Below are 24,674 nucleotides of genomic sequence, written 5' to 3'. Positions count from 1 at the left end.
TATGGATGTGGATAACTTTTAAGCCACAAATTGTTTTATATCGATCCTTCTCTCGCTCTCTCAACGTGTATGGGAGTCCTCACAAAACTCCATTGTGTTCTGGGGTACAAAACACCATATTCCTCCCTCGCCTGAACATTTCTTTCACCACTCTCTCACCCATACCCCCGGATGGTGTGCTATGGGTGTTGTTCACAGAATGGTGGGCAAACGATGGTGTCGTTTTCTGTCTCTCTACCTCTTGCTGGGACCACCAGCTGCCTGTCTCACTCGAGACTGGGTTCTATTATTTTCACACAGAGATGAAGCATAGAGTTCACTCTTGCAAGCATTTCTCATTAGATATTGCTTTTGTTCCCAAAATTCCCTTCAATCCCCTCACATACTCCACATTCAACACGCATTTGGACAAATATGGCTCAAGTGGTGTGACTCTAACAACAATCAAATCCAAATGCCATCACTATGCTGTTTTCCGAAAAATCCAATTTTAACTATCTCAATTCTTTCTGCCAGAAAGTCAAATGTTTCACTGTGGTTGCAATAAGTAAATTTCATTTGACCTCAGATGATGCATTTCAGGGATGAAGGTAGTCTTTACGCTAAATCCGAGGAATAAACTCTGAGTTTAGGTCAAGAGGTCAGCAAAAGGTTAACCCAACTGAAAATAATACAGCCTTGCCGAATATTCCCATACTCAGCTATGTTGATATCCATTAATGAGATTTAAATTCAACACAATGAATTCCAAATAACTTCATAAAACCAAGTTCAGCTTATACATAATTTTATGCGCATATTAATATGAGTTCCACATTGTCCAAATTAGATAAACATACGAGGGTTGACAACAAATACGGTACGATGAGTCCAGTAATTTTCATTACATATGGGCTCAATATTTTTTTTTGTAATTTTTTGTTGCAACAACATAATGCTATAAACCTGAAAGTTGCCTAAATTTATTTTCCATTAAATAAAAAAAAAATAATGAAATGTGGTGAAAAGAATTTTCTACCGCAACGTCAGTGACATAAAAATTTATTTTATACGATTTTCAATATGCAAAAGTGAATTTCTTTTTTTTCCTGAAATGCAATGAAAATGAGTTGCAGATGACATCTTGTCGAAAGAATTTTAAACAGACGGTTAGCTTACGATATTCGTATTGTGAAATCCTATTTATAAATATTATAATTATATTTTACTAACTATTGAATGCTACAGAAATACTTAAATAATGAATATTTTAAAACAATTTTTATGTCATTATTGATTTCAACAAACTGCTTATACCTATTATTGCTTAATATGATATCACAAATAAAAGATATAAAAGCATTTGGGAAACGCCAGTTACCCCTATACTGTAAAAAGTTTACCCCAATATCGTGGGGCTTAGGAAAGGCGTTATCTTTAATCTAGGGATATGGCAAATATACAATAAAGTTCAAATTTGTATATATTACCATCTGTTACTTGAAAGTCATTTTAAAGGGGTCCAATTTAGTTTAACGTCTCACTTTATGTATTATTGATACTTGAAAAATAGATGAATACGCAGTGTTTTCATGAGATATACATATATTTATGCTGAGTATTTGAAAAAATGCAAATACTCCACACTAAATGAAACTATTTTCAACTTCTTATAATTATATTAATAATAATCCAAATGTAAATAAAAGTTAGACGTTTTCCTTTTCAATGTTTATTTTACGTCAAAAAATACAATTCTCTCTTAAACCTTTAAGGACGACAAAGTTAAAATTTGAGGATCAGAAAGACTTTTTTGAATATAACATAGCCTTAGAAGGTCGTAGGAAATTTTTTGAGAGACCGATGCTCCAATCGTAAGAGTTAAATCTGAGGATATAAATATATGTAGCTCGGTATACGTACATATCTAGTACATAGGAATATTTATCAAGCATATCTGTTTCACTGAGAAATTTAATGTCTAACCCCTAAATAGTAGCAGATATTGGGGTAAAATTTTCTATTGAGTTATAGTATATACACCTAGAACAATTTAGATGGTATTTTTCACAAATCATATCTTTTAATTCTATAGCCTCAAAAGGTTTTGTGCATTGTTTGTTCAGTTTACGATTTTCTATTTGGTTTACGATGTGCATAAGAAATATGTCCCTTCAGACGCTTCCTTTACACCGGTCAGGACAGGACTCAAACTCACAACTATGACAGTTGAGTCGGTGATCACATCGTCTAAGAGCCGAACGCTCTTACCGATTGCACCACAGACCCCCCTTAGTAGAAGATTTTATTTGATTTATCTATGGCTCAGGTATTCTTTTCGGAACCGCTGCACCCAGGCCATTTATTTAGGCCCAATATACACTATTCGTTCTCCTGCTTTATCTTAACCCCCTAAGGCCGGCTTCAGACTGGAGGTTTAACCCAGTTCCCGAAGGTCTGAAAAATCTTAATAATAAGCAATTTTATTGATTTTTCAAAATCTAATGAATCATTTGCCCTTAATCTTCAATCCTAAACAACAATTTCATAAGAAATCATGCTTCATGAGGAATTAGAGGAGTTAAGCCAGATAGCTAAGCCTTAGGTCTGAAGCCCGTATAAGGCGGTAAATATATACGGGCTACAGACCTAAGACTTAACCAAATGGCTTAACTGCTCTAATTTCTTATCAATCACGATTTTTTGGAAAAATTTAACTTAGGATTAGATTATTAAAGTTAAGTAACCTATTAGGCTCTCAAAAAGCAATGAAATTGGTCGCCATTTCGAATTTTTAGACCTTCAGGAACTGGGCTAAACCTCTAGCCTGAAGACCGCTCTACTATATATCACAGTGCTCTGTGTGCGTTCTGTTTTAATACACACATAAACCGCTTTATATCACGATAGACCAGCCTAGGTTTGTGGATCTAGGCAATGAATGTGTATTTGTATTCGATTGAACTCTGTATGACGAAACTTATTTTCTATACCAGCCTCCCTTTTTTAGGCGGTTCATTGTCGATGGATTGGCATTACTTTTCCATTCATTCACTGGACGCATTCGAGACTAATACAACAGCTGTAAAATCTGCAGCTGCCTAGGTTCGAATCCAAGACACTACTCTATCCACTGATCCCCCTAGTAAAAAATATCATCCTCCATAGACATTTTACTTTAGAATCTACTATCTTGAACATTAGTTTCTAATAGCAGAATGGGAAATTTCACTATTCTCCTTTAGATTTAGCCTCAAGTTCTCCTAGATTTTACTATCCAAATAGTAGATTTTACTAGCCGGATAGTAAATTTTACTAACCAGATATTAGAATTTAACTTAAGTACAGTAAAATGTACCACCCTGCTGTTAGAATGCCATCTTGTAATATCTTAGTTTGCTATACAATGGTTCACGATATGCTTTGTATAGGCTATAGAAATTCGAGGCGCAATCGGAATCGGAAGATGCTCGACCGTCACTATTTGTCCCGTGTTCAAATTTTGGCAAAAAAAATTTTTTTCACGCACCACAATGGCTTGGAATGTAGATGATATCAACTATCAAAGGGAGTCTCCATCCATAGTGGTCTAACAATTCTAAGATTGTGCATTCTAATACACGTCTAGTAAAATCTACTACCCAGATATTAGAATCTAGAGGAGACTTGAAGTAAAATCTAAAGGAGGACGTAGAATTACCCATTCGGTTATTAGAATTTATTATCCGTAGAATAAACAAGCATGTATATGTATAATATGTTCTACAAATTTTGTCTGTTCGATAATATTCCATTTTCTGGGTGTTTTTTTTTACTATTCGGCTATTAAAATCTTGAATGGAGGGTGGTGAATTTTACCATCCTAATTTTCTCAGTGCAGTGTAGGATAGCAAACTCGTATTACTTACACTACACCGATTCTCCCATTCTTCTCTACCCTTTCATATAATTCCCATATAAATTTCACAGTTTTTCGTACAAATTTTATAGGTAATTAATATACGGGCAATGATAAGATAATGTGATATATCAATAATTTTACTAAGATGAAGTACTCTTTCATCCTGCACCACCTCTATTATTTCTCATCATGCCTTTCTTAGCATTCTATAAGAAACTTCATCATCTTAACACAAATTTGATAACTATGCGGGGATAATGAAATAACAAGGTCCGATATACCTTTAGATTAACCATTGTAATGTACTCTATCAATCTGAACCATCATAACTATTCTCAGCCTTCCACATTCTCTAAAGTCTTCAACTCCACACAAAATTTATTCTTTAAAAAAAAAGATGTAAAATTATTTATAGAAGAGGTCAAACTATTTTGTTCTGATATATCAAGAATCTTTAACATATACCTGTATATCCTAAAATAGACCATTTCTTTAATTTTTGTCACCTTTTTACTAAGAGCTGTTTATAGATACATCTATTTACCAAATAAATGTCCTTCACCATTCAGTGGTATTCTACGCCCAAGTAGGGTCGTAGCCCAGGGGAGCATTGATGGGTAATGAACTACCTTTAAACTCAAACGCCCTACCTTAAAAAATGATAAACTAAGATGCTAAGTAAACAATTTGTTCATAGTATGATATGCAAAGAAATTAATCTCCTGCTAAATTACCTGTGTTACATCTAAACAATTCCAAATTTACTATAGCTTGATTCAAAAAGATTTATTTAATTTTAGTTAAATATCATGGGGGAAAATTTTGACTAACAAAGATAAGGAAAAATCAATGTCTTTAAGGAGTTAGGCTTTAGCAACCGAAAAATTATCCAAAAAGACAAGAAGAAAGTTTTTATCAACTGATCGAAAAAATTATAATATAGCAGATTTGCATGGCTTAAAGAACTTCCATGAAAAACCTTGCTAATACTGTGAAGCAAAAGCATGCAGCAATTTACTTTAAAAAAAACTTCTGCGAAAATTACACGTGAAATTACACGTTGTCCTGTTCGGTAAAATTTTATCTCAATAGCAAAATCATAAGTACCTAGGGATCATCAAAAACCTAGAAATAAATTGGCTGGATTTAAAGAACTCAAACTATTCTCTTTCTTCATTTTGTTGGAATATTGTCTCATTCATTCACATTCAAGTAAAGTGCGACTGAAATAGATTGATCAAAATAGATCAAGCAACATTTTTACTATCGCCCTACCTGTAATCACTACTGCCCTACATTAAATTCAACTCTAGCTAGGATAGATAAGATAAGATTTTGCCAGGGGTCAGTTCTCCATTTCGGATATTCCGATGCATCCAGGCCACCAATTGGGCCCCTTATGCTTCCCCACTCCTGCTCTATCTTATCCCCCGATACGGGTAGCCGCTCTATATCACAGCTCTGTGAGCAGTCAGTGCCGTTACTATATCACAGCATCCCTTCTCGGTGTGTGTTTGGGATCAGTGACAGCGAATATTTGTATCGACTGAAGTACCGCTTTCATGTCGAAACTCGTTCTCGTACCAGCCTCTATTGTTTAGGCGGTTCACTTTTTTGCCAATATGCATCATTGACAATACTATTTATTCATTCACTGGACGAATTCAAAGCCGATATGGCATGAGAAATCTTTTTCTGCTGCTGCTCAGCTTTGAACCCCAGACCTCGCAGTCATAGAGCTACTACTCTATCCACTGACCCACTCGAGGCCCCACATATAGCTAGGATAAGATGGGATAAGTTGGAATCATGTCTAATTTGGAATTGTTTGAATTGTCTAATTTGAACAGTTTCCGATGACTATAGGAAAAAACGACGAAGAAGTACTCTTGAATGTATAGTCTTGTACTTGTCCGTGATTTCCTTTTTCTCTCTGAACATCTGCAACAGTAAGAAAATCTTAAAATTCCAAAATAAACATGATTCCAAACTAGCCCATTTTATCCTACGGCCCGTTGCCAGAAACGCGATTTAATTTATTTTTAAAAGATGAGCGATTTTTTCGTGGCTTAACCCTTTAACGACGAGACACTTTACGGACTGAAAATCAACAATAAAAATTAAACTGAGAAACATAATCAATAATAAGTATTACATCTAACCTTGGAAAGTCCAACAGAGTCTGATTCGGTGTATTTTTTACCTCTATGAGCTATAGGGACAAAAATAGCCTAAAAATTTAAGTAATTTTTCTGGCAATACCAATTTATAATATTTTTCGCTTTAATGAAAAATAGGGGAAGGTTTTGCACCTTCGTAATGTTGCAGCTTCGTAAAAGTTGATTTTTTTCCAAGTTACTAAATGAATTTCATCCGTGGACATATAATCTAAAAGCTAGTCCTACATCTCACATTTCCTGACAAACGTGGAAGCCTAGGCCTTTTTTCCTGGGTTCAAAAGGCAAAAATAAAAAATGGGCCGAAAATCGTAATTCTGATGTGTGCAATTTCGCACACTGCAAGTGTCTTTTCGAAAAGCAACTATTCCAAATTATAGAGGGTTTATTAGGGTTAATATTTACCGTGAAAATCTTGTGCTTGAAGGGGGTCGTTTTTGTGAGTGGAGGAAAATTCATAAAAATTATCACCCTTGCAGCTCAGGAAAATTGAATTTTGTAGCTTCGTAAAAACATCTGACAAAATTATTGACCATCGAATTTGAGAATTCCTCACTGTTTTGGGTCACACTGTGCACTCTGCTCGAGATATTTGACTCATCAGAGATTCCACTGAATAAATTCAAAAGAAAATTTAGATATTAAACAATTTTCACTAAAATCTCGAGGGAAAACACGCACTTCCCCATCAAAATGAGACTTCATTAGATGTTTTTATTTCACTTCTGTCAAATTAAACATTAAGCCTGAATCTGCTTATGGTAGGTGTGATTCTTTCATTGCCCATGCGGTGCGTTTTGAGAATTTTTCATCCAATTTTCTTTGTTTTCAAAGCGGAATTTTTCACATTTTACTTTAAATTAATCACTGGTAATTCTAAGAATCACTGATGTTCAAAACATGTTCTGTAAGACAGATTCGAGATGTTAGAGAAAAAACAAGGATTACAATAGGTGTGATTACTACTTTCTGATTTGTACAGTGATGAAATTAGTCTGCTTATAGTAGATGTGATTCTTTAACTGCCACTTCGATGTATTTTGCGTATTTCTCATTCAATTTTCCTTGCTTTACAGTGGAACTTTCCACTTTTCACTTTAAATTGGTGGCTGGTCATTTTTGAAATCAGTTACGTCCGAAATATATTCTGTAAGACCCATTGGAGATACTAGAGAAAATCTGAGGATTACATTAGGTGTGATTACGAAAATCATACCTAACCAAGCTCTTAACTGATTGTCAGAATGCAGGGAAAAAATGGTTTTCCGAGTGTCAAAAAACATGTGTTAGAAAAATAGCTTAAAATTAATTTTCAATACGTGATACCTGCTACAAATGGTGAAAACAAGTAGACGAAAATTCCATCTAAGTAATGATGCCCAAATTTTTTGTGTCCGGTTTTCGGGGAAAATGAGGCCTACGGAGGTGGGAAAAAGTGGTACGAACCTGAGTAAACCAGGACACCTTCGTAAAAAATGCCGCTACATTTTCATTTTCCTGTAGAGGAAAATCCAAGAACTTCCAGGAATTTTGTGAGGCAGAATTATGAACCCAATAAGAGATTTTTTTATATAGTGATATAATTGATTCGGTGTGTGTGGCATTCAGTAAAAAATCTTAAATCTTGGACTCCTTTTTTAAGAAGCTTCAAAACCTTCCCCTATTATGTTTGAGTATTGTAGTTTCTTGTTCTAAAACGGTTTTGCTTAAAAAAAATTGGAGGTATATAAAATAAATGAAATCAATTATGAATTTGAGAATTTAATAAATCGTCATTTTTTAGCTTAAAAATTTACAATTATAGCAAATAGGTGGAGACTTGCAAAAAATATCCTAGATTCCTTTAACCTTATACTTTGCAATTACGTACAAACATAAGGAAAAAATAACTTTAGGTAGTCAGGAAAAATAATTTACTTTATGGGACACCGGTGTTCCAATCGTCCTTAAAGGGTTAAGACATAAAAATAAACAATAATATTCATAAGCTAATAAATTCGCCAAAAATTCGTTGGAATGATGTTGGATTTTTTTTTAAATATCTTTTCAGCATACAATGGTTCATCGTGTTTCGGGCAAAGATGACACTTCTGCATGTTCATCTGCCACACGATCACCGCGAGCACGACCAAAGAAGAAGGAAGGTGGTGCCGTGACAAAGACTGTAGTAGCGAGTGGTTTGAATCGGGGCGGTAGAAATGCACCAGCCCTGGAAAAAGATGAAAGCTGTGGCGATGGGAGTGAGGATTCAGGGTGGACGACAAAGTCAAGAGGAGGACGTAGTGTGAAAGGATGTGTTCAAGTGATGCCCGAAGAGTCATCTGTGAAAAGTGTGCCATCGATGGTGGTAGAGAAAGGTGTGCAGCAGAAAGTATCTCCAGATGGAGAGGACAATGAGGAGGAAGAAGAAGAGAGGAGTGTTGAAAGTAGTGAAGAAGATGAAAGTGAAACGAGTGATGAGGAGGATTCCGATGGTGATACAGATGATAATGTGTCAATATCAAATCTAATGAGAAAGCAGAAATGTGATTTAGATAATTGTGCTTCGGGTGGTGTGACTAAAGATTTGCATATTCGCTGCAGTTTGCCACTTCATCGGCTGTCAGATGATGTTGTGGAGACACTCACGAGTAACGGGAAGGGAAGTAAGGGTGAGACAGCAAATGGTGGAAATAGATTTCTTTGCCTATACTGCGATCGCTCCTTTGCCACACGTGAAATTCGCTCAAAGCATGCAGATAGACTTCATAGATCAGCAGCAGGGCGTCGTTCGAGTGCACGCAATATGATCAATACAACACCGTCAGATTTTGTTGGGTGTTCTTTTTGCAACAACACCAAGACATTTTCTGGTTTTGCGACGGATCTAGTGAGACTCTTTCATCATATGATTGATAAGCATGGTGATCGATATTTTGGTTGTCGTGAATGCAATATTCGATGGCCAATGAGTGAAGCATTGCAGAAACATCGTGAAAGTGTTCACAATATTCTTCCGAAAGGTGGCGTTCGGAAGGCGACAAGTTTGAATGATGGTGACTTTGATGACAGTATTCTAGCCAGTTCCATTTCCAAAGTAACTACGACGAAAACAGTGGTGTCTAAGGGAGAAAATGGGAATCATCAGGGACGTAAGATGATAACGCGCCTGTCAAAGATGAATAAAAAGCATCAATTGTTGCGAAATGAAGAACCAATGCTGAGTCGACTTGGTGTAGCACAAAATCGATCACCACGTACACGAAAAGGAAGCAAGGGACGTCCACAGGTGGAATCCCGTGGGACATCAGAGACGGGTAGTAGTTGTGGTCGAGTGAGTCGTTCAAAGAGTGTTCGTACAGCTACGGCTGGTGGTAGTGCAGTAGGTGCCAATGATAGTGGTGAATTTAGTGGGAATACCAGTGGAAAGTTATCAAGTGGCAAAGAAACACTTAGTAGTACTTTCGATGATGACTTTTACGAAACGGTAAGTGTGAATGTGAGAAAAAATCTCAGTTGCTACCTCGATGGAAAAATTGGGAATGATCCAGAGGCACCGAGTGTCCATACACGATTCACTGAAGCTGTTCCTGCTGTTCCCAGTACAGTCGTGAGGAGTTCATACATGACTGACAATGAAATTCATGAGGCCACATCACTCAGTGCCATTACGGCCTTTCCCACTCTCCTAACGGCCGAACAGTATGGCACGGAGTGTGTATCACCCAACAAAAGTAAGCGTACCATCACGAAAAACTCGTGGAAATGGAAGTGGGATTTTGTGAAAAAGTACAAGTATGTGAATGAGGGTGGGAAGATTGTTAAGAAGATAAAGCAACAGACATCGGGACTGAGGGATTTATCCAAATTGGATATGTGGACACAGCTAACAATGCGCACAAAGCATGAGATTGTCCAAAGGAGCAGTAGTGATGCTCACGGGGAGAATCATCAGGCAATTGTGACTGGTGATGTGGCTCGTGAGGAAAAGAGAAAGACCATTGAACAACTTAATACAATACTTGACACCAGACTATTGCCCCAGATTGTCCTGGAGCAAAATGACCAAAGACTGATCAAGGCAGAAGTAGTGGAGTGCATTGAGGATTCAGTGGATGCATTAGCATCTCCATCAATTGGCGTTGCCGACGAAGGGATGACGAGGGAAGAGGATAAATTTGTGGCAACACTGAATCTGCAAAGGAGCGGTAGTGGTGAGAAACAACGGAGGTGTCATGAAGTGGTACTGAGTGGTGAGTGGGCGAGACCACGGTGTTACGTGTGCTTTGGGTGTGGTGCTAAATTTGAGACAATCAAGTCTCTGGAGGAGCACAAGACCACCCGACATCCTCACGTGTACTCAACACATTACGAAATAGTTGGCCGTGAACTCATCGAGGGAGAGCTGTATAAGCATTTCTTCATTCCCACCAAGGCCTTACGACGAAAAACAGAATTTATGCGTCAAGTGAGCAGTGATGACAACAACAGTGGTACTGTTGAAGATTCCATGGATAGTACAACATCATGTACAATATCGACAAAATGTGATAGTTTTGACACGGACTCAAGTTCACGGATGTCCAATAAGTCGACAGATGTGACAGTGTGCACAAAGTGCAAAAAAGAGTGCACAGGTATGATGGATCTCTATCGGCACATGCTCGATTGTGTTGGTGACTATGCATGGTTGATTGCAAAGAGACGCTTGAGACATCGATACTATGGCAATCGTTCGAGACGTCGTAGGGCAAATGCCAAATTACTCAGATTTGGATGCCTAAGGTCACCAAAACCGCCTAAAACACCAGAAAATCGTGCCATTACCACACCAAGAAAACAATCACCCCAAACACCAAGAACTCGTCCAAGTGACGGTGAGTTTATTACTATCAATATTGAAATTGCACCTAATTCATAATTAAATGAAAAATTTCAATCTATATAGCGGACTCTATTCAACGAATGCTGGCAAATCTACCAGCTAAGCGTTCATCTCGAAGTGTTCATCCTGTCAAACCCATCCCAATGCGCCGGAGGAAATTGATAGCAACTGCCACAGCGAATAAGTATACAAAACGTAATACCAGAACATCAATATTGGCAGCAAAGTCATCAGGATTGCTCCTGAGGTGAGTTTTAAGAATTCTTGTGATAGGGGAAAGTTGGGCACCTTTGAAATGAAGTACCTTTAAAATGCATTTTTCGCCTATACTTCTGAATTAATCTGAACCACATTATAATTTAATGGAGAAATGATTACCTACGCAATTAGTGATGAATGGATGATCCTAGTTCTTGGATTTTAGGATTTAAAAACAATTTTCCTAAAAAAAAAACAGTCTGAAACTGCAATTCTGATCCCGAAAAAAAGTGCTTCAGAGGATAAAGGGTTAATATGCATTAAATATTATTATAGAAAAAAGATGGCAATGCGTCCCGCATGCTTTTCGAAATGCTCGAATTCGTAACTTAGATGCTATAGGGGAAGTGCTCATAATTTTGGACAGTCTGCTTATAAGCATCGAAGTTCCAAGTTTGAAGTGCGATATTTTCTATACTAATTGACATTTCTTGTTACTCTCTTTTCAGAAGGGTTGTTTAGAAACTTAGCAAGCTATTTATTGTCTTATTTTTATTAAAATTAGTTTTAATACGTTTAAAAATGAATTGATATGTAGAGGTGACCTTGGCTCTTATTTTGGACAACTTGTTTATTAATTTGGCCAACTTGGCTGTAAATTTGGACAGCTAATCCGCCTCAATAGGATGCCCATTGTTCTTCATTTCATGAACCAATCTTACCAAGTCCTCTTCCTGTTCATGTAAGGGAAACGTAGAATGTCACAGAAGCCCGGAAACTTTCCATATCATTCATTAAAGTGAGTTGACTTCGATACTCCAAGTACGTGCAGATTCGCTCATTCCCTGGCCTTTCCAGGGGCCTTTCAAGGCATTTCTCGCTACATCTCTTTCGTAGAGATGATGCTCCTTTGTTTCTCCAGGCATTTGTCCAACCTAGTCATCACAAAAGCTAAAACTTCACGAAATTTCGTGAGAAAAACACCTGTCCAAAATAAGAATCATCACCTCTCTGGTGAATGTCTTAAAAAATTTCCCATTTTTCACACGAAAAATATAATTCACAAGGCAAATCTCACTTCAGGTCAAATGTACAAATCATCAGTAACGTGAATCAACACAATATTCAATGAATATTCAATAATATCACTCAAAAACAGCGAACAAACTTTGTTAGTACTTCACCAAAACTAAATAAGACTGAAGTAAACACGAAGTTCTGTCATATTTCTCGTAAGCAATTGCTCACACTGAATTTTCAACAAAGCAATTTCAACTTAAATCATATTCAAAATTTAACGTATTTAGTGTTGAAATTTTCCAAAAAGAACAAATATTTAGATAGAATTCATTATTCATCAAATATTGGAATAAAAATCCATCATTTTAATCAATTTATTTTTAGTGTCCAATGTTATCCTCAAAGTGTCCAAAATAAGAAACTGGACAAAATTCTGAGCATTTCCCCTACCTCAGAAGTATGTTCACATCATTTGTCGTTTACAGCTTTGTAATCGATTGCAATCCCAAAAAAAAATCCCAAAAAGACTGAAGAATAATTAAAATTGATTTTCGGACAAAAATTACTTATTTGTTCATAACCGGTTAATTACCGTTTCATAACCGATTGAAACCGCTTAAGACTTGTGCCAAAATCCAAGGCCTTTCTAACTATCCCAAAAATGACAATATGAGATGAGAAATACGCTCTCTAGAGCCTTTTTAACTTTTGATTTAGAAAAACCGTTACCGTTCAAACAGACGTAATTCTCACGGGAATTCCCACGAGCAAGTGCTAAATTTGCTATACTAGAGCCCTCTGCAAAAGTGCAAGAAACTTCCCGAACACGTCCAAATATTTTGAATTTCAAATGGTCATTTTCTGTTGAAGGGTGAAATGTTCAATTTTGTGAAATGGTTTTTCATCTCTGAACCATCGGGAATCACTGAATTATTAATCAAGGATGTTTTTTGCAGGATGTATATATCCCTATACTTTACTTCCAGACAAAATATTCAGCAAGATTGTCTGAAAATGCGATCGGTATTAGAAATATTTCGTCAAGAACCAGAAACATACAAAATTGTAGTCCAGAAGCTGTAATTGAAACTAGAATCACAATTATTTTATAAAAACTATCATAAAATACGCCAATTTATATTTTTCTGCTTCAATCAATCTCTACTTTTTATATACATACGATTCCTGTATAATATTGCGAAGTTCTATTAAAAAAATTATTTTACGTGCTCCAGGGACTTATTTTGAGGTAATCTTCTAAAATTTAAATAATATTGAGATAAAATTTTAAATATCTAACAAAAATAATATTAAAAAAGTTATATTTTGTATCGCAATTTCATCAAATTCATTGAAAATCAACTGCAATAATGCCCAAAATGGCAAAAAGCTATCTTACTCGAGATAGCTTTTTGCTTCCGGAAAATTCCGAAAATTTAATTGGAAGTGTTTTTAAGCATATGAAAAAAGTTATAAGATCTGCTGTAGTTATCGAAAAATTTATTTTGAATGCAAATTTGAAAAAATTCATAAAATTTATAGCACGGAAAACAAAAGCTCAACACTCTTGAACTTTTTTCATAAAAAAGCTTCCAATTTACTCCTCTGGAAGCACGCAAAACAGTGTTGATGGGCCAAAATATTTAATCGATCTAAAAACTTTGATCATTTTATAAACCATAATTCAAAATCTAGGAATTATATACTGCTCTCTCTCTATGGAGTTTGAGCAGTAAAATGAGTAAAGTTCCTTGAGTAGACGTACCGTAAGAGCAGGTGACTTTGTCCCCTGCGAATGACTTTGACATCCTCCTGTTCGTGAGCTTTTCTTTAATTCTAATGTTTATATATTATATAAACATTCGATATTTATATTTATATTAGTAACGAATTTGTTCCAAAAATTAGCTCGTCCACGGACACCATAATTTTTGGCACAATCTTGTTCATTTTACGAGACTCAAAAAGGTAATCAATATTAGTAACGAATTTGTTCCAAAAAGTAGCTCGTCCACGGACACCGAAATTTTTTGGAATAAATTTGTATCTTCTAGGAGAAACAAAAAGATACACAATATTAGTAACGAATTTGTTCCAATAAAAAGCTCGTCTATAAAATCGTATCCCTCCTCTCACACTCAATCACCCGTCACTGAAGCGAAGAGGACGCCAAATCCGTGGCAATTTTCGTGCTATATGGTTTCACTTTTTTAATTCGAGATTCCCTTCCTCTCCTGCTGCCAGAACTCGCATATGATTTCCTCATGCACGCGTCTGTATAAAACACTCTCAAGTTGATTTTTATTTGATGTTCCTTATTAACTTTCGCCACCGAAATCCATCTCGACTGAAGTATAAGCCTTAACTGCAAGACAAAATCACTGACACGAATTTGCTCCCGACAATGGGAACAAAAAGATTACCCATATGAGTAACAATTTCGTTCCAAAAATTACCTCGTCCACGGACACCGAAAATTTTTGGAACAAATATGTTACAGATGAATAATATTGTTATAAATAAAATGTACCAATTTATTCCTGACAATGGGAACAAAACAGCCGAGTGAAACAAATTCTATTCCAACTTTCAGGAACAAATTTGGTAAAAAACGAAATCAACTCAAATTTGTAAACATTCCACCGTATCAAAACGGTTCCAAAAGAAAACTCTAACAAAATTGTAACTATATTTCGTAGCAAAACTGTAAAGAAAACTTTTTGGAACAAACAAATATCTTCTCTAGGTGCAAATTGATTGCAGAAAAATCTGTTCCAATGAAAACTTGTTCCAATATTTTGGTCAGTGTCCAAAAGTTTTTACCGTGTACATTATACTTGTTGACAGCTTCGCGGATTTCTGACTGAAACTTTTCTCATCCTTCCTTGACGAGAATTTTGTCCTCCTGATTCCTAGTCCTGTCATAAGTACTTTACGTTTACAGGATCACTGCAAATACGTTCCGCAAACGTGTCCTCCTTGCCCGCAGGCTTCACTTACATTTCTTCCTCGCTCTCCTTCACATTTGCACATAAGAATCGGAAAGTATCATAGAAATACAAAAACGAAAGCACAAAGAAATGTTGTTTACATTTTTTTTGGCAGCGTGTTAGCTGCTTGTGAACTCCTTGTGAAACACCTAGGAAAAAATAATTTTTACCAGCGGTATTTTACGCAAGAAATATGATCTCAAAAAAAATCGTCTAAAGGGTATTTTAATAGCTTTTTTTTGTTAATACGGACTTATTAAATTCTTTACACTATGTTCTATCCTGCCTTTCGAGTTTTTAAGTGCCTTTCAAATGTACCCTAAACCATTTCATAGATACCCCCAGGGAGGTGACATTTGCTCTAAAAAATGCGACCGGTTTTATTGTAACTTTTTCCCTGTTTTCGTACGCATTTCACGAGATATCTTCGAAATCACGTAGGTTGTCAATTTGGGGTTTTCGGTTGCCCATTCCATATTAAATTGGCTTTTATTTTCTATTTGTATTTTTTTGCTAATTCATTCCATTATAACAGAAAACACCGAATAAACTCCAAAGTTTTTTCGACATGCTAGAAACATAAGGGAAATATAAGAAATGTCATACCCCTGGATACCCCACAAAGAGTACCTCTGAAAAAATATGTCGTGTTATTTTAATTTTCCATTTTAGGAATTATTAGAAGTTTTTATGCTTATGGGCTATTTCCATCGAAAAAATTTTCAGATTTTTGTAATTCCCAATTCACATGAAAACTCGCAAGAAAGCCCAGTTTTGAATACGAACATTACGTTGACATTTATTTGTTTTGATTTATCTTCTGGGTAAAAATGCTTGAACCGAAACCTTCATGAAATCACTGCTAGAGGATATCTTTAATCGTTTGGTGCGCAAATTGAAGCAGGAAAAGAGATTATGATGGATAATTGATACCATTACCACTTTAAAACAGCAACACTGTTTTCCGACGAACTTGTAACACTTTGCCCGCCTTTCCCGTAAATCAAAGTTCTGAGCATATTGTATTCCCAATACATGGATATATTCTCACTGCACGCACTATTTTCACCATCAAAGAACCAAAATTTACTTGAATTTCATCTAAAAACACCTCCACTGTGAAATGAAAACAAGTTTCATTCAATGGATGGCGCTGTTCCCCATAGGAACAGTCTGGAAAACTGTTCCCAATTATTATTTTTAAGTTTTTATGCGAAAAAGTTCAACTAAATTGAACTTTTTCTCATAATAGCACCCTTTTTTCATATGGAGTTGAAAATTTTCTGAGAAATTTGTTGAAAAATTTGTCAGTGGAAATGGTCCATTAAAGTTAATTATGTTATAGTGGCAATTAGCAAGAAATTTTATTTTTATCCATTGTATCCATAATACAAGAAAAAGTTCAAAGTAAAAACTTCATTCTCACATTAAAAGTGCCCCACTTCCCCCTGCATTGACAATTTCAATTATTTCACTTACTGCAGAATGTGTCGTGGCATTTGATATATAAAGTAATCAATTTCCTTTTTAACACCTTTTCCATCTTATTTTCCAGGTCAAAGAATAAGTCAGAGGGAAATAAGAAAATATCGAAGCATCTTCAGCAACCGGAGAGGACAACAAGAAGTGGAAATACATCTAGTATGAGGAAAATTGTTATTCCTAAGAGAGTGACACGATCATCGGAATCACCCAATACTAATAGTGATGAAGCTGTTCCCGAGGGTGTAACAACAAGAAATAAGACGAAACATTTAACAACACCCATTAAGAAAGGTCCTAAGGCAATTGCAAAGAATTTGTCAAGTAAATTTTCAAAATCTCCATCAAAGAGTCCTATTAAGAATTCACCATCAACGCCTGTTAAAGTTGTTAAATCCCCTACTAAAGAGTCTTCAGTATCGCCAGTATCAAAGAGAATTGCTAAACAGGGAGAAAATTCTGAGAATATTCAGAAAAATGGTAAGGCAAAGAAAGTGAAATTGGTGCAGAAGGTGGATAATGTGAAGAAAACAAGTACACCAAATAAGACTGAGAAGCCTTTTTTAGAAGAAACGAAAACGAGCGACCAAGACGATCTTGTCGAGATAAAATGTATTATGGATTCTATCATAGATCGTGCTTCTGCTGCTGTTGATGCTGAGGAAAAGATTAGAGAAAATATTGATATTGCATCAACTCCTCCTGCCATTTCAGTGCAGACAAAAGCATTTGAGACTCCGACTCAGCAGAAAATTGAAGAAAATGCTCCATTGACATCGCCTACTAGTACAACACCGGGAAAGAGAAGAATTCGAAAATTGACAGATTGTATCGCTCGTCTAACGGATAAACTTCAAGAAAAATTGGGTATACCATTCCTGGATAATTCCACTACCAGTATTCTCGCTAAACCGCCAGGAGAGACGGAAAATCCTCCAGAGAGTAAGGAAGACGTTGGAAATCAACAACAACAAGAATCCCTATCTACTAAAAATGATTCTAAGGCAACAGAAAAAGATCTCACTCTCAAAACAAAAGACATTCAAATTTCTCAGAAGGATCTCAAACTTGGAGAAAAAATTGTCAAAGCTACTGAGATTCAATCAGTTTCTTTAGTGCAATCTCCAGAAAAAGAATCTACAAATGTAGCAAAAGAAGTTACATCTACTACAAGTATTCCTGAAATTGTTGTAAACCCTCCAGTTCCCGTTGCAGTGCCTCCTGTCGAAGAAGTGATTGATGCACCTTTAAATTTGACTGTTAGAAAATCCACGGAAGAATTGGATAATTCACAGCCAATTTGTTTGGTGAAACATCCGCCAATTCTGAAGATCCCAACAGTTCCGTCGCATTTAGGAAGTCGCCTTCATCCCAATGAAATTGATTGCAATGTTGTTATGGATTTAAGTGCAAAATCAGCCAGAACAAATTCCCCTAGCACCATAAGGACTTCCGAAATTATAAATTCACCACGTCAAATTGATCTTCTTCCTAAGTCGTCGTCGTCTATGGAAATTTTGCCACAGACTCGTAGTGCTGCAATATTAAGTCCAACATCAAGTACTCTGGCACCAGTAAAAGCGATTAGTAGTGAGATATTGAATCAACCACGAAGTAGTGAACTTCACAGTCTTACACGAAGTGCAGAAATTCTCAAGCAACCACGACCAGAATTATTAGTTAAACGTACTAGTCCCATCATTCAAATTCCTCAAGTTCCAGTGAAGACAGTAAGGCCGAAACAGACGAGAAAACCACGAGCTAAGGCACAAAATTCCGCGTCAAAAGTTACCAAAACCACTAAGGAAGACTCATCTGCTGAAATTAAATCAAGTGTAGTGTTTGAAAATTCAGCAAAAGAGGGCAAAAGTGATAACAATAATGTTGAAAATGTGTCTCAAGTGACTTTGGAGAAGAGTGAAGGATCTGTGCCAATGATGCAAAATACCACGGTACATCAGAGTAAAACTCCAACAAAAGACAAAGATTTTGAGGTTGCACCAGAAAGTGCAAGTAAAATATCTCTCACTGAAAATATACTGCAAAGCAACAATGAAGAAATATTGTCAGAAAAGGTGTCAGAAGTCACTGAAAAAGTTACTGAGAAAGGTATCGTTCAAGTGGAAAAATCCAATGAGGTAAATGAACAAAGTTCCAATGCAGAAAAAGATTCAGATGAAAAGCCACAAATGGAAAATGAAGAGAAAAATTGTGACAAAGAGAATGTCATTGAAAGTGATCCAGTAAATGTGAAAGATAACGTCAAGAAAGTAGAGAAACAAGTTAAGGGAAAGAAATCTCAAAAGATGACTAAAGCACAGAAAATAGCCCTTTCTCTCAAGGAACAGCCTGAAAAACTGGAGAAAGATGAAGTTATCGAGACAAATGATAAGACAGAACCACTGAAAAAAGTAACCAAAACCAAGAAGAAAGCACCACCTCAAAAATCGGCAAAGAAAACTAAAAAAGGCATAGCTGAAACGTCTGAAATTTCCAAGGAAACACCTCAAGAAATTGAGACATCTCTTAAACCAGAAGCATCTAAAACAAAAATAGAAACCGCAGAGTCCGAGAAAACGACAGAAAGTATTTCTGATATTTCTGATGCACAAAAAAGTGCAGACAATCCTCCTAAAAAGAAAGGTAAAAGAGCTATTGCAGGACGAAAACAGCCTAAAGCAATTGAAAGCCCTGAAGTAGTTGAAACAGATAAGCCAAATGATACTCCAATTGCCAAGAAAACCCAAAAACCGAAAAAGAAAGGCAAGGTTGAGGTTAAAGAAAGTGTTACTGTAAATACTGAAGTCACTGAAAAAATCGAACTCTCCAATAAGAATCTAATGCCTGAACTTATAATTGAGGATATCCTCAAAGTTCCCGCATCTGCAGAAAAGGGTCAGAAATCGAAAAAAGTGGGAAAAACTGTTAGTTCTCCAAAACCAGTTGAAATCTCTGTATCAGTAGATGAATCTGTACAAACTGGAAAACAGGAAGAGAAACCTGATACAGTTTCTGAAGACAATTCAACTAAATCAACACCGAAAAAAGTTCAGAAATCCAAAAAGAAAGGCAAATTAGCTACTACTCCGACAAGTATACCTGAAAAATTGGAAGATTTAGAAGAAACTAAAACGCCTGAAATTGACAAGTCTGAACCTGCTAAAGATCTACAGGAAAAACCGATAGTGGTAGAAAAAACTCAAACACCAAAACGAAAAAGACAACCTGCAAAGGTATCAAAAGAAAATTTGGCAGATTCTGTTGAGTCGGAAATTGTTGAGAATGTTCAAAAGAAAGAGAAATCAGAAGTCACCGTAGAAAGTATTCCCAAGACTTCAAAGGTACAGAGAAAAGTTTTTCGCCCTAAGAAAAAATCAGAACCAGAAACACCGGAAGTAATTGTCAAAGAAACCACGACAGAAGAGAACACAGCAGACGTAGTCAAAGTAACTAAGAGAAAAGGAAGAGTTCAGAAATCAGAAATTCTTATAGAAGAGATATCAAAGGTATCTGAAGAAAAAGATGAATCTCAAAAGCATTTAACAGTCGAGGAAAACACATCAATGCTAATGGAAACGCCTGAGAATTTACAAGTCCCCATCAAGAAGAAAGGTAAAGTTACAACAGTTGGTTCTCAAAAGGCGAAAAAGGTCCTTAAAGGGAAAAAGAATATCCAAACTAAAGAGTTGGAAATTGATGAACAAAAGGAGAAACCTGATGAGCCTTCTCAGAATAAAAATGACACTGAAAAATCGGTTGAAGTTGACTTGCCTAAACCGCCAGAGGCAGAAGAAGCTGTCAACATTGAGAAACCAGATGTCATTCAAAAGCCTAAAACGAAAAAAGCAAAAATACAAAAGACCGTTAGGAGTAAAAAGCCTGAAAATGTTGATTCACTATGTCTAACGGTTCCTGAAGAACCTAAAGAACCAGAAATTGTTAAAGATTCAGATGATGCGTCTGTAGCACAAAAATCAGAAGAATCTGAAGATTCAACGAAACCAGATGAATTCGTTAAATCACAGGTGACAGAAGAAAAGTCTAAAGTAGTTCAAAAGCCAAGGAAGAAGAGAAAAAATGAATTAGCAGCTATTATTGCTGATCAACTTCTCGAGAGCTTTAAAGAAGTAGATAAATCTCGTATCGATGAATTAAAAATTCTACATGATCTGTCCTGTGATGCAAATTCAAATGGAGATGAACTTTTGGTTTCAAATGCCATAGAAATGGTGACAACAACAAAAAGAAAAGCTGCAAATAAAGTAAGCAGTGTGGAAACGGCATCAGTTGTTCCAACTAAGAAAAAAGCTTCAAAACAGGCGATAACTGATATTACAACTCCGAAAGTTGATGCAAAGAAGCTTGAAAGTCAATTTCAAACACCTGCCATAGATCCGGAAGAAAAAGTACCTATTGATGTTCCCAGTAAACCCAAGAAATTATCTCGAGCAGCAATTGTTGAGGCCACCAAAGCCAAAACAATTTCCAAAGAAAAGAAGGATTCTGTAACGAGCAATTTACTGAGAAAGCTTGAAGATAGAGGTGAAGAAAGTTCAGAGGGTGATTCTTCTAGGCTATCATCGACAACGTCTAAGAGTTCTTCGAGTCGAAAGAAGAAAAAGGAGCCACAAATGATCAAGAAATCACCTCCAAAAGAAGAATTGAGTAAAGAAGAGATAATCCCTCAAAGTGAGGCTGAAAGAGAGAGGAGCAAAGTCTCACTAGAAGAAGTGAACAATCGTGTGGCAGATTCTTTGACTCTTCTAGCAGCAATGGACATGAATGCACAGAAAAATGTGGATGCTCAGAGAGTTGAGATTGAAAAATCCGGGAAACCTCTTGATTGGGTTAGTCGAGTTGTGTCATTGCCAAAGAATCCACCCGAATCAAATACAAAAGCACCTACATCATCAGCAACAAAACCTAAATTTATTCTAAAACCTTCACGTCTTCAAGCACTTACATCCTCAGTACCTGATCCTTTTGATGAACTTAAAGGTAACCCGGTAACAGACTTTCCAATTCTTTCTCCTCCGAGTGACATTAAAGTTCCCATCCCGAATGACAGTGAAAAGAAAAATGGTGAACATTCAGAGACAGTGGCAAAACTCGTGGATAAAATTAGAGAATCTGGAACACAATCGGATTCAGATGATGATACTTGTTTGGCTGAAATTGCCAAGAGTCTCAATAATAGAATTCTCACTACTGATGAATTTACAAATGTCACTGATACCCTTCCAGTAGCAGAAACTCCGAGTGAGAGTCCAAACAATGCAGTACCTCCAAATTGTCAAAAGGAACTGCAAGAAGATCTGAATGTTGAACCAGTAGACATGGATTTGGAGGATGTCATGAGTGTCTTCACAAGTGCCTCAATGGACTCTGGCATTACGGCCGGTGCAGGAAAAATTGGATCACAGAAAGTATCTGCTGTGGCGAAGAAAAGAAAAATGCGACGATCGGTACTGTATAAATCCAAGAAACCCAAAGTCACTAAGACTGTGGTGACTGAAGGCGAACCTGCAACATTCTTCTGTGATATATGCAAGAAGCACTTTTCGCGTCAAGATCGTCTTACAAAGCACAAAATGACCATTACACATATTGCCAAGTTGTCTGAACAGGAATTCCTCGATGCCCAGAAAAATCGAATGGTGGAGGAGAAGGAGAATGAGTCACAGAATGTGGAGAATGTGACCAAGACACCGGTGGCAGAGGATAAAAAAGAGGCAGAAGTGACTGAAAAATCAACTGAAGTTGAGGAAGCTAAGATCTTCCCACGAAGTCCCGTTCAGACGGGCATTGAACCAATATCATCCCCGGAACAGGTACAAGTACCACCCTCAATGGAACGCTATCCATCTCCTGTGCGATCTCACAATCCAGGTACACCACGTCTCAATCTCAGTCAAGAGGAAAAATTATTCTACGAATGCTGCAACATGCTAAAAGGTTCCAATAGAATTGGTGCACAATCGGAGAATAAATCGCTCACGCCGAAATCTAATGAGCAACCTACAAATTGTTTTGGTGGAAGTCACAGTGCTGTATATTGTGTCAAGTCTCCAATGTCACATCGCAGAAGTAGCCCTAAACATGCCTATCCGAAAATTGACATAAATCAGTTCAGTGATATATCATCAGATTCCAATCCAATGTTTTCAAGGCCTACCAAGTTTGCTCAATCCAAAGGTATCTTTGAAGATACAGCATCATCTGTAAATAATCAACTTTCGGGTTTTCTGGCAACAGCAGAGAAATTCCTCAATGGTGCTTCATCGACATCAAATACTCTGTACTACAATGATAAATTGATTGACAGTACACCACCAATTAGTGGAACTAATCCAAAGGAACCAAGTCTAACTGGAAGATCATATTCAGATTCATTTTCTGATATGGGAGACAGTTTTCCTTCTTCACAGGATGCCAGTGAGAGTGAAAATTATGCACAAACAATTCTCGATCGACCAGGAAGTAACAAGGCCATTGAAAGTGATTCTGCTGTTCTCAAAGATGGAAATGACTCAATGGACCAAGGAAGAAAGCTTTACAATGACAAGCACTTATCTGAAAGGTTAGTTTGACTTCAAATTTCTTGCATTATCTATTTTAGAGTAATGAAGCTTCATAGGGAAAGTGCTTGTAATTTGGGACAGCTTGCAATTTTGGACACTTTGAGGAAATAGTTGTATTCCAATGAAAAATGAACTTGTTTCTTTCTTTTTTTTTTAGTACTTTACTGTTCTGAGTGCTTCTTAGTCGACTTTTCTTTCTCTTGGTTCATGTCACGACTGTTTGGTGATTTTAGAACGCAGCAAGGACTCTGAAAACAGTCGAGACAGGAACCAACACAAAGAAAATTCGATAATACAGAAGCACTTGAGAACTGTAAAAACTGTTTAGAAAAGAAACTACTTTTCAAGGTTCAACAAATGTTTTGTGTTTTTGCAACTTTATAAAGCACTGCATTTCTTTTATTTCAAAATGAATTTTATTAGCGTGAACGTTCAAAAAGACAGAAAGATTTCAATGTTTGAGAATCTATTTGAAAATTCCGTTGGAATCACCTGTGGTACAGGATACGGCTCTAAGTCTACCGATGAACGTAGCGCATGCTGCCTGAATGTGAGTTTCCAAAATCAAGTCCATTCACGATTCAGTTTATTGATCCTTTGGTAGTTTTTAGTTCTGACCTCGCTTAACAAAATGCCTCATACCGAGAAGTCTAGCGAATTTTCATTATGTAACCCTGGAAGTTATTATGCGCTCGGCATGGACAAGGAAACGTAACTTTTTGTCTTATCTCATTTCGCGCACGATTTCTGAAACAGTTCCGAATTTTATTGGAACATCCAGTTATCTATCTTATAAGACATTTTTATTTGCCAACGGCTTCAGAACTTTTTCCAGGATAATTTACCAATACAAAATGGCATTCATTTTGTCGCCACAGTGAACAACTTCAGTGGAAAACAATAATTTGAGAGATAATCTTTAAGAGACAAGGCCTCCTACACAACACCTCGCCGTTCCGCACGATCTAAAGAAAGCCAGCGTCGCAGTACTCACAGGGTTTTGAGAACATAGTCGACTATATTTTTTCATCTCGTAACGAGACACCCCATCCTGCTTGACCCTACCGGATTTTGCTCAACAGTTTCTTGGGCATTATCTCCTCTTTCGTATGGCAAATATGACCGAGACATTTCAATCTTTTCCTCCTTGAAAAGCCCATAAATTCGTCATATGATCCGTCTCTCAAAGATCAGTATCTTTCTTTCTTCTTTGCGGCTCAACGAGACTATTTCCAAACCATACGTTATGACTGACTTCAGTATGGTTCTGAATATTTTGATCTTTGTTGGCCGCAAGACGTTCCTTGATCGAAATATCGATGCAAAGTAACTTCTACTCCCTGCCGTAAGTCTCTCGTTAACCTCTATTCCGAATTCATTACCCGTCGTCAGTAACGATCCTAGGTATTTAAAGTCATTGACAACCTTATAATTCCACTCGTCCAAAGTAACATTCTGATGGAATCTAGATGCTATGTCACC

General features: G+C 36.6%; 1 protein-coding gene across 1 annotated transcript in view; it reads left to right on the top strand.

Annotated features, from left to right (window-relative positions):
- Positions 1-24,674, top strand: part of LOC129809548 (uncharacterized) — a 39,740-nt gene that overhangs the window by 10,485 nt on the left and 4,581 nt on the right. The window contains exons 2-4 of the mRNA XM_055859471.1: positions 8,108-10,913; positions 10,985-11,168; positions 16,685-23,191. Of these exons, the coding sequence (XP_055715446.1) occupies positions 8,114-10,913; positions 10,985-11,168; positions 16,685-23,191 (9,491 nt within the window). The 5' untranslated portion in view covers positions 8,108-8,113. The remainder of the gene's footprint in view (positions 1-8,107; positions 10,914-10,984; positions 11,169-16,684; positions 23,192-24,674) is intronic.

The sequence above is a fragment of the Phlebotomus papatasi genome, chromosome 1 (assembly GCF_024763615.1).
Source record: "Phlebotomus papatasi isolate M1 chromosome 1, Ppap_2.1, whole genome shotgun sequence".
Classification (NCBI taxonomy): domain Eukaryota; kingdom Metazoa; phylum Arthropoda; class Insecta; order Diptera; family Psychodidae; genus Phlebotomus; species Phlebotomus papatasi.
This window is presented reverse-complemented; position numbering and strand designations above follow the sequence as displayed.